Source organism: Hyperolius riggenbachi, chromosome 6, assembly GCF_040937935.1.
Source record: "Hyperolius riggenbachi isolate aHypRig1 chromosome 6, aHypRig1.pri, whole genome shotgun sequence".
NCBI lineage: Eukaryota > Metazoa > Chordata > Amphibia > Anura > Hyperoliidae > Hyperolius > Hyperolius riggenbachi.
In genome coordinates this window covers 333,145,091-333,159,225 of record NC_090651.1, presented here as the reverse complement: position 1 = coordinate 333,159,225, position 14,135 = coordinate 333,145,091, and the positions used below count along the sequence as shown (strand labels likewise).

The 14,135-nt window shown below is 44.5% G+C and overlaps 1 protein-coding gene across 4 annotated transcripts in view; it reads left to right on the top strand.

Annotated features, from left to right (window-relative positions):
- Positions 1-10,826: 10,826 nt before the first annotated feature.
- GSK3A (glycogen synthase kinase 3 alpha) overlaps positions 10,827-14,135 on the top strand; it is a 69,804-nt gene continuing 66,495 nt past the window's right edge. For 3 of the 4 annotated variants that reach the window (XR_011022199.1, XM_068241493.1, XM_068241492.1), the window contains exon 1: positions 10,828-11,119. Coding sequence is in view for 3 of the 4 variants with exons in the window: in XM_068241493.1 (XP_068097594.1) it covers positions 10,828-11,119 (292 nt within the window). In the remaining variant the exon portion in view is untranslated. Of the gene's footprint in view, positions 11,120-14,135 lie in introns of all 4 variants that reach the window. The other variant, XM_068241491.1, reaches the window with a different exon arrangement.

Sequence of the window (14,135 nt, the reverse complement as noted above, 5' to 3'; positions counted from 1 at the left end):
AGACGAATTTCATGTTACATACTTTTAATCAACAAAATTGTAATATGCAAATTAGAGGAGTCGGAGTCGTGGAGTCGGAGGAATCCTAAACTGAGGAGTCGGAGGATTTTTGGACCGACTCCACAGCCCTGTTTGTAAATACAATAAATAAATATCCTGCTCCCATATGGACAATCAGGAATACAGCCCGGGGCCCTCCACAGTGCTTCCTGCAGAGCTTTCTGCTGTCCAGGAATCTCTGGCAATTCCAAAAGCAATTTGCCAATGTAAGCCTATGGCGGTGATTCCACAGGAGCAATTGCGGTTTGTGGGGCGATTGGCCAAAAAAGCTTTCCTTGAAATCGCTCCGGAAAGTGCTGGTTGTTTAGCGTTAAAATCACTCTGAAAAACACTAGTGTCCTTCAGAATCATTTTTGGTTTCTAGTGGGCCACAGCCCTACGTCCTGTGTGATTGCTGTGAGAATGGCGAGATTGGGATAAAGCCTCGTACACACCATGCAATATCCCATCAGATAGATTGGTCAAATCGATCATTTCCAACAGGCCCGATCTGATATCGGATCGCTTTTCTGATCGATGTTACGATTACTTCTATACAAAATCGTTCAGAAAAAAAGATCAGAAATCAGATCAGACCTGTCGGAAATGACTTATTCGACCCATGTGACGGGAATGTGCATGGTGTGTACCAGGCATGAGGGTTTGGGGAGAAGTCTGGTAGTGACAGGAGATGGGATTACAGATGGCGGGTGAGGAGTGGCAGAGGGGTTGTGGCTCCTGGGAATACAGACGGTAATCTATTTTTTTTATTTTTGTATTCCAGGGTGAGTTTAAGATGTAATGCTGTGTTTACCCATAAATAAGATTGTCATTCATTTTTGCTCTAAAAGATGTTAGGACATTTTCAGGGGATGTCTTATCTTTCTATGAATACATAAGTTTCTGTGCTGTGTCCTCCTGCCTCCCCCGCAGTGCTGCCTCTTCCTTCCTCTGCTGGATCCACCTTGTGTCCCCCTTGTACCTTTAGTTTCCTCCTGGTGTCCCCCTCTATCCCATGTCCCCCTATGTCCTCCTGGTGTCCTTTGATGTCCCTTTGCATCCTCTTCTGTCCCCCAGCTCCCCTGTGTCCCCCGATCATCAGCCTATGGGAAAGAAGTATGGAATTTTTTGTTTCTAGTGAAAGGGGAACTGAAGTAAGAGGTATACGGAGGCTTCCATATTTATTTCCTTTTAATCAATACCAGTTGCCTGGCAGCCCTGCTGGTCTATTTCTCTGCAGTAGTATCTGAATAACACCAGAAACGAGCATGCAGCTAGTCTTGTCAGATCTGACTTTAAAGTCTGAAACAACTGATCTGCTGCATATGCTTGTTCAGGGGCTATGGCTAATAGTATTAGCGGCAGAGGATCAGCAGGGCTGCCAGGCAACTGGTATTGCTTAAAAGGAAATAAACATTCCTCAGACCCCAACTCCTCCGGGCTCATCTCTATGCTATACAAGGGTATTGTCTCTTCTCCAAACCTCCCCAAACCACAATATATTTTAAAATGGGAACGTGAACTCAACACTAATATTGAACCCGATGAACCTAAATTTTATGTGGAAACTCGCCCCCAGTTGCTCCATTAGTGCCTCCTTGGTGGAAACACAATACAAGGTTTTATTTAGGTGGTACCTGACCCCTGATCGCTTGGCTAAATTTCAGACTAATACTTCTGATCTCTGCTTCAGAATGTGTGGGCAGAAGGGAACCTTTTTGCACATATGGTGGTCATGCCCTAGGGTGCGCAGGTTCTGGATCAGAGTCTATCAGGTGATATACACCATCTTTAAAGCACAAATTCCTAAATTGCCCCAACTCGCTCTACTCGGTGTGAAACCCCCAGATATCTCTACTTCACAATATAAATTACTCCAGCATATCTTCCTAGCAGCTAAAAGAGTTATCGCACGTGCATGGAAAACCTCAACGTTAGAATTTGCAATATTTAAAGCTAATCTAAGCCACGCCCTCTGCTTCGACAGAATGAAAGCTATCCTGGATGATACTCTTTTAAAGTTCTAGAAGATATGGAAGCCCTACTTCCTTAACTACTTGCATTGGCTACCTCAATACCTCACTGAAGTATAGTGACCTTTGCACATCTTGCACCTCTGGACACTAAATGAGGACAGACCGGCTAAGTTTCTTTCTCTTTCTCTTTTCTATTTTTCCTTTCCTTCCTTTCTTCTCTTTGCCTTTTTTCTCTGTTCGTATTGATGTTTCACTTCCCTCCCCTTCCCCCTCCCCCCAGCCCCTTCCCCTCCCCCCGCCTTTTCACCCTTACCCATAGGTGCAACAGTCCTGATCAGTCGATCCATCGATACTTCGTGATGGATCTTTGTAATTCTGTTGACTTTATCCCACAACTGGACTATGCAGGATGTTGGCATATGTTGCCTCATGGCTACCAACGTCCGCTCAATGTTTGTGTTTCATTAATACCGCCTTGGGTTAACACCAGTGATATACTTACCTCCCCATGTTGTTTTTCATGTAATATGTTTTATTACTGACATGTTACTGGCTGTTAAGTTTCTTTTGGAAAACAATAAAAATCTTTTGTGAAAAAAAAAAAAGGAAATAAACATGGCAGCCTCCATATACCTCTCTCTTCAGTTGTCCTTTAAGCCGATGGTCTCACAAGCGGAACCATGGCTCCATTGCTGGGCCGATCACTGCACTTGCTGAGTAGCAGCGAATGCAGTGATTGGCCCAATGATGGAGCCATGGTCCTGCCCGCAAGACCATCGGCTCCAGTAGAAACACAAGTTGCCATACTATTTCCCCTTATATCTACTAGGGATTACTTTCAGGGTAGGGCTTATATTTTGAGCATGTTCGATATTCCTGCTAGGGCTAACTTTCAGGGAATGTCTTAATTTTGGGGAAAGCGGGTAGGTTTTATTGACTGTAAATCCGTAATGGGGTAATTCACCTGTTACATAGAGGGGTAAAAAAAGGCGCTCTTTCACATTTGACATCATCTTTCTGCAGATTTTGCGGTTTACGAGGCATGTGTCCCGGCGGGCCTGGGATCCGCTTCCTTGGGTGACATTGCATGGCGGAGGCTGTATAGACCCGATGCTAACCTGCCGCTATTGGCCAAATCAATCCGCCGGGCTGGTTACTGCCTGAGATGTTGGATGGCTTTGGGGATCACTTTACTCATGCTAGATTATCAGCAGAGGCTGTCCTTATTGTTCCAGATGGATTTGTTCCCTTCACACACGATTTTTAATAGCTTTCAGCAGGAAATCTCAATCTATTGAACCAAAGCGTTCTACTGCTCGATACAGTGCAATGCTATGTCTGTCAATCTACCGCCACTCCCACCCTACCAGTGATCAATGTTTTCTATTCAGTACAATGGAGCTAACTGATTTTTGCGTGAAATTAATTGATTTATTGATCGGGCTGGCACACTGGTGCATCGGTTTCTAGCAAATTTAATCTGCCTGGAATCGACGTGTATGAGATATGGGCACCTAAGTATTATGGGTTCACTTTAACTATGATGAATGCTGTTTGGCCCAGTTGTGATACCTTACATGGCTAGCTGGAAGTCAAATGTTTTCAAGAAGAACTGATTCTAACAGTTGAAGTTCAAATAAAGGAGTTTGTTTTTGGTTTTTGCCTTAGATATATAGGCCTCAATTCACTAAGCAGTTTAGACTAGTCTACAGATGGTTTTTAATCTACTGATGGTTTGGTGTAATGTTTTAGACCTGTTTTTAGACCTGGTCTAACATTCAGTAATTACACAATTCACAAAGGCAAACCAGGAGTAACCATGCCCACTTTTCCTGACAGAGATTAGACCAGCTGATTTCTGTAATTAAAGTAATTCTGTGAGGTATTTTATATGTGAGGCTGGAAGCTTTCGAATTAACTATGCAGGAGTTTAATTGTATCCAGAGGAGAGCTCATCAAAGGAGAAGAATGTTAGTCCTAGCTACTCGTTTGTGAATTGCATCTTTTGATAATTTCCCCAGCTTTACAAACCTAATTACTAAATGGTTTAGACCAGGTCTAAAAACAGGTGTAAAACATTTGGTAATAGTGAATTCCCCTTTGATGCAACTGACCAAACCATCAGTAGACTAGTCTAAACTGCTTAGTGAATTAAATGTGGGACGTTGTTGGAAATGTTTGGGAGTTTTACTCCGGTTGGTGTCATATTTTTGGTATATTTTCATTTCATGTCTCTGCGACCTCCATGGGGCATTGTGGTATTGCAGCCTCTGTCCAGCCAGAAATGTTAGTAACCCAATGACCACCTCCCCTCCTACTATACCATCAATAACTATACGGTAATAAATGTCCCCTAAATACCTGGAGTTGGAGGTTAGGGCTGGAACCTACCACGAATCGCTGCAGCACTTTTAAATTGAGCTAGGGCTGTGTGCAGTGATTCCTAGGGCAATTTCACTTCCGATTAGCGTCCTACATCGCATGCCCGCGGTTGATTACATCACAACCACATCATGTGCAGGGCGTGCTGTAGGATGCGCGCAGCCGGGCCAGCTCCTGCACACTAATGCCATGACTCGGGCGACCCAGCAGAGGCTGCTGGGAGGCTATTTAGGTAGGAAAGGAGGGGGACAGAGGAGAACAGCTGCCAGTACATGATTACTCCCTCGGATTCTCCTACTTCGTTCGGCTCTGATATCCTTTAACCACTTCACCCCTGAGGGGTTTTACCCCCTGAGCACCAGAGCAATTTTCACCTTTCAGCGCTCCTTCCATTCATTCGTCTATAACTTTATCATTCCTTATCACAATGAAATGAATTATATCTTGTTTTTTGCGCCACCAATTAGGCTTTCTTTAGGTGGGACATTATGCCAAGAATTATTTTATTCTAAATGTGTTTTCATGGAAAAATAGGAAAAATGTGGGAAAAAAATGATTTTTCAGTTTTCGGCCATTATAGTTTTTAAATAATGCATGCTACTGTAATTAAAACCCATGAAATGTATTTGCCCTTTTGTCACGGTTATAAAACCGTTTAAATTATGTCCCTATCACAATGTTTGGCACCAATATTTTATTTGGAAATAAAGGTGCATTTTTTTCAGTTTTGCGTCCATCTCTAATTACAAGCCCATAGTTCATAAAGTAACAGTGTTATACCCTCTTGACATAAATATTCAAAAAGTTCAGTCCCTAAGGTAACTATTTATGTATTTTTTTTAATTGTAAATTTTTTAATTTTTTAATTACAAAAAAAAAAAAAAAATGGGGAGTGTGGGAGGTAATGAGTTAATTTTTTGTGTAACACTAATTTATTTCTATGTAAAAAATGCTTAGGGTGTAGTTTTACTATTTGGCCACAAGATGGCAACAGTAACTTTTTGTTTATTGCGACCTGCGAGCGTCCTTCCGGACGCTCGCAGGAAGTACTAGGAGGCTGTGAGTGTTTGTTTTTTTTTTCACAATGATCGCGCTGCCCATCGGAGAGCAGCGGATCATTGCGGGGGTTAGATCAACGAACGGGAATGGATTTTCCCGTTCATTGATCTCCGGGCGGGCGGCGGCGTGTTTACGAGCGGGAGCGCGGGCAGCGGCGGGAGCGCGGAAAGTACGGATTTCTCCGTCCCTGGGGGTTAAAGGATGGAAAAAGGGACGGAGAAATTCGTACAGGCGGGGTAAAGTGGTTAAGGTGAAAAATAAGTAAGCTTTGTAAATCAACCCGAATACCAGGCAAATTCAACGAAACAGACTTTACGGACCGTATTCAACGAATGCGGCCTGGAAAGTTCTCACCAGATCTTTAGAAACTTTAAAGTCTGTGTCTTGGCATATAGACAGGAGCATCCCTTTCATGATCGCTGTTCAACCGTGGGTGCTGGTGATGGCATTTGGCTTGTGAAGTAGGTTGAGCAGTTCAGAGGAGACATTGGCCTCAATTCACTAAGCAGTTTAGACTAGTCTACTGATGGTTTTTAGTCTACTGAAGGTTTGGTGTAAATCACTTGCATCAGCAGGGAATTGACTAATAATTACCGAATGTTTTAGACCTGTTTTTAGACCTGGTCTAAAACATTCGGTAGGTAGGAGGGTAAAGCAGTGGAAATGATCAAAAGATGCAATTCACAAAAGAGTAGCTATGACTGACATCCTTCTCCTCTGATGAGCTCTCATCTGGATACAATACCTCACCGAATTACTTTACCGACAAAAATCAGCTGGTCTAATCTCTGTCAGAAAAAGTGGGTGTGGTTATTCCTTGTTTGTCTTTGTGAATTGCATCTTTTGATCATCTCCCCTGCTTTACCGACCTAATTACCGAATGTTTTAAACCAGGTCTAAAACATTACACAAAACCATCAATAAACTAGTCTAAATTGCTTAGTGAATTGAGGCCATTGGTGATAACTGAAAAGTAATAAGAGGTATGTTAGGGTGCATACATCCTAGGGACCGGGCCGGTTCTCTCATGAAGCAAGGTGAAACATTTGCATCAGGTGCGGAGATTACAGGGTCAGCATGTTTGTACTGTGTTTACACCAACAGCAGAGAGGAGAGCGAAGTGAAGAGGTCATGATTGGGGTAAAGCAGCTTGTTGTGCTGTGTGAGAAGTCTGAAGGCTCATACATACATCAGAATATAGTCTAAGGCCACATACACACATTAGACCATAGTCTTTTGAAAATGAAAGATCACAGACCAATCTTACCACCCTTCATGTAGTATGAGAGCCATACTCTACACAGTCTATTCTATGGAGCTGAACTCCCCATCAGAAAAAAAATCTTTGCAAGATGCTGCACACACGGATCTGTACAGACACAAAAGATCAGTATCTGCAAAAGATCTGTTCCTGCCAAGAATCCATTCCTGCAAATTGCAATGATAGTCTATGAGATCTGCAGATCATCATACACACATGATTTAACTGACATTCATCTGCAGATCAGATCCACCAGCATGGATTTTCAGATCTGCGGATGATTGCTTGATCTGCAGATGAATGTCAGTTAAATCATGTGTGTATGATGATCTGCAGATCTCATAGACTATCATTGCAATTTGCAAGATACTGATCTTTTGTGTCTGTACAGCATCTGTGTGTGCAGCATCTTGCAAAGATTTTTTTCTGATGTGGAGTTCAGCTCCATAGAAAATACTGTGTAGAGTATGGCTCTCATACTACATGAAGGGTGGTAAGATTGGTCTGTGATCTTTCATTTTCCAAAGACTATGGTCTGATGTGTGTATGAGCCTTGACAGTGAGTGAGGAGGGGGCAGGCAGGGGGAGCAGCAGTGTTTCATCTGACTTGCACAGCAGAAGGGAGGAGGTGGCACTGCTGACCTGACTGAGGAGGAATGGAGTGGCTGAGGGTGAGCTGTTTGTTTGCCACAGACTCACCGCCAGCCAGTGTACTATTGTGTTGAGCTGCAGCATGTCATGCGAGAACATTGTTGGGTGCTGTGCGGTCATTCCAAATCAGTGGGGCACATCCTCACAATTTTTGCCCCAGGCAGCAAAAACCGGCCCTGCCTAGGGATCAGGACACCATCACTTTGGCAATTGTTTAGGGTTGAGTCGCTGGGCTATAGTCTAGCATCTTGTTCTTTTTCTATGAAGAGGGGAGGATGGGATGACTGTGTGTGTGGTACATGGTGGAGCATCTTGCAGCGAGTGGGGTAAGCTGGGGATAATGAGCTTGTCTGATGTGATCCAGCACTACAGATCTTTTGGCAACACATCATGGTGAAGGTACACACACTAGGTTCTAGGCAGAGGTGTAGACTAGTGTGTGCACAAAGTGTCAGTTTTGCAGCTTGGTACAGTGTTTGAAATAAGAGATGATTTAAGGATTGTTCTTTTTCTTAGGTATTCTTAAAGGGATACTGTAGGGGGGTCAGGGGAAAATGAGTTGAACTTACCCGGGGCTTCTAACGGTCCCCCGCAGACATCCTGTGTTGGCGCAGCCACTCCCCAATGCTCCGGCCCTGCCTCCGGTTCACTTCTGGAATTTCAAACTTTAAAGTCTGAAAACCACTGCGCCTGCGTTGCCGTGTCCTCGATCCCGCTGATGTCATCAAGAGCGCACAGCGCAGGCCCAGTATGGTCTGTGTCTGCGCAGTACACTCCTGGTGACATCAGCGGGAGCGAGGACACGGGCGTGCAGACGCAGTGGTTTTCTGACTTTAAAGTCAGAAATTCCAGAAGTGAACTGGAGGCGAGGCCGGAGCATCAGTGAGTGGCTGCGCCAACACAGGATGTCTGCGGGGACCATTAGAAGCCCCGGGTAAGTTCAGCTCATTTTCCTCCGACCCCCCTACAGTATCCCTTTAAAGTGAACCAGAGACGAGGCACCCTCATGTATTTTACCATATAGATCAGTGGGAACATTCGAGAAAACACCTACCCTGCTCTCTGTTTCATTCTGCACTGCACAGCTTGTTTCTTATTAGACCTGATAAAATCCCTGACTGAGCATTCAGCCTGGCTTTGCTATAATGACTCAGCTATAATGATTCCTGAGCAGAGCCACAAGGGGGCAGGCTTGGACTTAAAGACATGAGAGAACACAGACTGAGCTATAAATATTCCTGAGCAAAGACAGACTGAATGCTCAGTCGGGGATTTTATCAGGGCTAATAACAAGCAGGCTGAGCAGTGAAGGATGAAACGGAGAACAGGGTAGGTGTTTCTCTAATGTTCCCACTGATATATATGGTAAAACACATAAGGGTGCTACATCTCTGGTTCCCTTTAAAGTGGTTTTACTTCCATCCCAGCAGGAAGGTTTTCATTTCCTATACTGATGACACCAGCACTGCGGCAGAAAGTGAGGGGAAATCTCACAAAGGGAAATTAAAACCCCATTGACTTGTATCCATTTCCTTCTCCTTCCAATGCTGAACATTGTTTCTGAGCAGTTCCAGGTTGCACATACATGAATTGGTGGGCTGCCAGTAATTAATATATTCAGAAGTAGGAAGGCCAAGAAGAATTGTGCTTCCTTTATGATGTAAATAATAAAAGGAAGTTACATAGGAAACAAAGGAAGGAAGATGTTTTGTGTTTAGTAAGTGACATCTGGTTGGAAAGACTTCTGTATGTGCACCTTCACACGTTTAGCCATGCTGATTAAAGCAGACCTGAACTTGGAACTTCCTCTCTACTCTAAAAGATAAGCAACAGCGTAATAACCTTTAAAGAAAAACAGTTCATTGTTATAGCTTACATATCTCTTGCAATAAATATGCATTGTGTCTTCTTCCTGCTTTCATGGAAGCAAACAATGGGTTAACATCTTCTGTTTACAAATTAGCTGCTCTCCTAAGATTCCTGAGCTGACACGGCTGAGAGATCAAATTACACTTGTGTTTAGTCACAGATGAGGTGCAATTAGACAGGCTAACCTTTCTAAATACACACAGGGCACATTTCTCTCGGTTTTCATACAACAGTTCAGGTCCACTTTAAGCTGAGGAAAGATATTAAAGGAGAACTGTAGTGAGAGGTATATGGAGGCTGCCATGCCGATTTCCTTTTAAGCAATACCAGTTGCCTGGCTATCCTGCTGATCCCCTGCCTCTAATACTTTTAGCCCTGGACCTGGAACAAGCTTGCAGCATATCAGGTGTTTCTGACATTTTTGTCAGATTTGACATGATTAGCTGCATGCTTGTTTCTGGTGTGATTCTGCAGGCAGATAGCTAAGCAGGGCTACCATGTAACTTGTATTGCTTAAAAGGAAATCAATATGGCAGCCTCCATATACCTCTCACTACAGGTCTCCTTTAAAGATAATTTCACAGAAACCGCCTAAGGTCTCGTTCACATTTTATGTGTTGCTGTGTGCAGGCCGACCTGCACAAACATCAGAAGTGCATAAACTGCATTTATGATCAGGGCTGTGGAGTCGGTACAAAAATCTTCCGACTCCTCAGTTTATGAAACCTCCGACTCCAGGTACCCAAACAAGGGCTCAGACTCCGAATCCTTAGTCTAATACTTACCAGGGCTGTGGATTTTGTACAAAAATCACCCGATTCAGACTCTTCAATTTATGAAATCTCCAACTCCACAGCCCTGCTTATGATGACAAAAGCGCAACGCTGACCCGGTCACTGTAGTGGATTGGATCAGCATCGCATGGCAGTGCGATTGGGCGTGTTGCATTTCCGATCGCACGCCCATCTGCGTTTGACAGTGTGATTGAAGCCTAACCCTATACAAAGGCTAAAATACATGCAGATAGATGCTAGTATCCATCTCTTCTTTTGTAATTTGTGTCTTTGCAGAAACAGGAGGCTGTAGCTCTATTTTTTTTGGGGGGGGGATGCGAATCATGTAAGATGAATCAAAGCACCTTGTATTTTGTTTTCTGCTGTTGCTGTCACTTCCTGTTACCTAATCGCATGTCAGTTTTTCCTTGTCTTTTGCACAGATAAAGTGTAAAGAACAGCAACAGTTCATTCAGTTTAATTATCACACAAATGACTTTAGGAAAAGTGGATCAGAACTGGTTCAGAGATGGAGCAGAGGTCCAGATGAAGGATTCTGATTAGGCATTGGGCTACTGCTCCACTTCTGTACCAGAGTTGCTCCTTTTTCACCTTCCAGTGGTTTTGATAATCTCTCCTAGTGTATGGTCACCTCGTAACTCCTCCTCCTCCGTTTGTTTAGCAATTGGTAAAGTCACCTTTTACCTCTTGACCACCAGACAGCAGAGGGCGCTATAACTTGCCGGCATGCTCTCTCCCCTATCAATCGCGGGGGATTATGGTAGACGTAGTCCGTCTGGTTACTTTGTAGGATGAGATGCGCAGTCGCGTCTCTATGGTCCGACTGTCGCGCTGCAGGCCGGGAGTTGTAGTCCGGCTTGCGGCGGGCGGTGATTGGCGCAGTGGGGAGAGGACTCGGCTTCCCAGGAGTGTGTGTGTGTGTGGCGGTGGCGGCGGTACCATTCAGCGTCCGCTCTCTTCGCTCCTCAGCATGAGCGGCGCCAACCGGGCCCGGCCCGAGGCCTTCGGTGACCCGGCCCAGGCTGGAGCTGCCAAGGGGCCCCCCGGGGGAGCGGCGACTTCTGGCTTCAGCGCCATCAAGCTGGGCAGTGAGTACCTGCTTGGGGGCTGCCAATATGGCGGCGGGGAGGGGGATGGGGGGGGGGGCCGTATAACTGTACCTGATCTGTGCTGGGGGAATGCTGCTGCTGTGCCTGGTAACGGCAGAGGTGGCCGGGGAGCTGCGCCTGTGGCTTTATATGGCTTCCTGGTCTAGGGGAGGTTTTCCTGGATATGTCCTTAGAAACCGCTCAGCTTTGAGGGATTGCTGCCTGGAAACAGCTCAGCTTGGGCAGACTTCAACCTGGGAGCAGGTCATCTTCAGGGGGGAGACTTCTCCCTGGGAACATCTGCACTTAGGGGGACTTGTCATTGTTTCTGGGAAAGTGTGTCCTCAAAAACCAAGAGTGTTGTACTCTGTTAGCCATCAGTAACAGCATTGCTCAAAATCCAACATACCCCATAGCTCCCAACTGTCCCTCTTTTGGAGCCTTAGCCCTCTTCCCTCCTCATTTGTCCCTCTTTCTATTTAAATTTATATATTTCACTACAAAAAAAGTGTTTGACTCTAAACTTTATTCCCATCCTGTAAATTGATATATTAATTTTAAAATAAAAATATTAAGGAAAATGAACCAGGATAGAAAGGACCAGTGTGGTTTGAATTATAAAACATTTTTCTTATGACATCTTTATGGTGTGTGGGCAGGGGCGTGGCTTAAGTGTCCCTCTTTCTCATCTCAGAAAGTTGGGAGGTATGTTATATACGTTCCGAAAAACAAGTTGACTTAGAGGTCTACTCGACTCAAGTAACGAGTTTAGGGAGTTTTATTTCTAGAAGCCGGTTGTCTGAGGCGCTCATTCCCACAATTCTGTTAATTTTTGGGGTGACATGTTCCCTTAGATATAGCTTTTGGGTTAGGATGATTTAGTACTAGGGCAGCAGTGTGGCATAGTGGCTAGCACTATCGCTTGCAGTGTTGGGTCCCCGGTTTGAAACCCAGCCAGGAAAGTATCTGCACGGAGGTTGTATGTTCTCCCCTTGTCTGCGTGGGTTTCTTCCAGGCACTCGGGTTTCCTCCCACATCCAAAAAACATACAGATTAGTTAATTGGCTTCTTCTGACTGACAATGATGGACATATGACTATGGTAGGTATTAGGGCTCTTTTCCACTATGGAATGCGATTGCGATCGCGATTCCGATCTCAATCGCGTTTCAATTTCCACCATGCGATTGCGATTGAGCTACTATACTCATTATAGTCCAGCTCAATCGCATACAAAACGCAGCAGGACGACGGCTTTGACCAAAATCGCATCGCAATCGGATCGCACAAATGGAAATTGCTGCCGCAGTTTCCATTAGTTTAATGTACCTTGCGATTTGCGATCAGAAGCAAATCGCAGGCTAGTGGAAAAAGGCCCTTAGAATGTAAGCTCCTCTGAGGGACAGTTGGTGATTGTGAATATATATTTACTCTGTACAGTACTGTGGAAGATGTCAGCGCTACAAAATACTACTATAAATAAATAAAATGTGTATATATTCTGTACACATCTACAGTAGAGCCCTGGGTGTTCGTAACTCAACTAACCAGCAGTCTCAACCAACCTGCACAAATCGCCAGCAGTACTCACAGTGGTGAAAGCCAACGTCTTAGGCTTTTTGTGGGCTCTGCTGTGCTTGAAGAGTGATCTCTGCAGCTCCCCCAAGGCTCATACACTTTCAATTACTGTATTTTAATAATTAATACAGAGTTCATGCTATGTGTATAGAGTGGGGTATAGTGCTGTATTAGCTAGGCTTATTTTTAACATTGAGGCCTAGTTCACAGTGGTCAGTTACGTTGCAGAATAATTCTGCATGTCAACTCACTGCCCATGCAGTTGGATAAGCCTCTTCACAGTACTGCGTTGTAACTGATCGTGTTACTCTAACTCGCTGCTTGCAGAATTTGCATTAAAGTCTATGTCCAGTCACCAATGCAGTTCGCACACATTTTGACGCATGAGCTATGCAACTGACCGTTGTAAACCTAGTTTATGTTGGGAATACACTGAGATTTTCTGGCAGATAGATGGTTCGATAGATAATTTCCGACAAGTCAGATCTGATTTTTGATCGTTTTCTGATCGAATTCTCATAGAAGTGAATGGGAAAACGATTGACCGGTAAATCTGCTGAAAAATCTCATCGTGTATTCTCAGCTTTAGTATCGAACAACCAGAAAGCATGCTTATCCGGCATCAGCGGATCTCTGTCGGTGCCGGATAACTGAGGCTCTACCGTATAGTTATTTATCTATATCTATTTGGTGGGGAAGGGAAGTTAATCATAGGTGGTATTCTGTCACCTGGAAATAAAGCATCTGTGCCCCTAACATGCATAGTTTTTGGGTGGGGCCGGATGGACATTTTACCCAATATTTTGTTTTGGCTGAATAGGGTACTAGAACCTATTTCCCCTCAGTCATCTTTGGTACTGAGCTTCTACCCAGGCTTTAGGATTTAAGCTGCTCAGTAGGAAATTTACCATGGCAGTTTTTTTCTGGATCTTAAATGTGTGATCTTCTCTGGGTTCAACTGGATCTTTCCTTAGGACTATTTAGTTCAGAAGGTTAATTATTGATACCTATAAGCTTGTTTAATCAGCTGCCATCGAACTAATCCTTCGTTTCCGAATCTGATTAGCCCTATTCAAATATCTTGTAATGTCCACAGTAATTCCACTTCCTGTGAAAGAAAATCCAACTTGGTGACCTGGAGACATCGATAATGGCAGTATTTATACTTACCTGGGCCTTCCTCCAGCCCCATGAGGTCTGTGGGCTCCCTCGCTGTCCTTTCAGGCAGCTCCGTTCAATTGTAAAAGCTCCCGGTTTTCTGGCCAGCAGCATTCTTCTGCGTATGCGCGGCTCGGTCGTGCGAGCACCTCTTGTTGCGCTTCCATGCCAGGGATTGTTCTGTGCCTGCACAGTCGCACGGTGCAGAAAGATCCCGGCTACAAATTGCAGCAGGGGCGTGTGTGCCACCTGGCCACGCATGTGCAGAAGTCGACGACTGG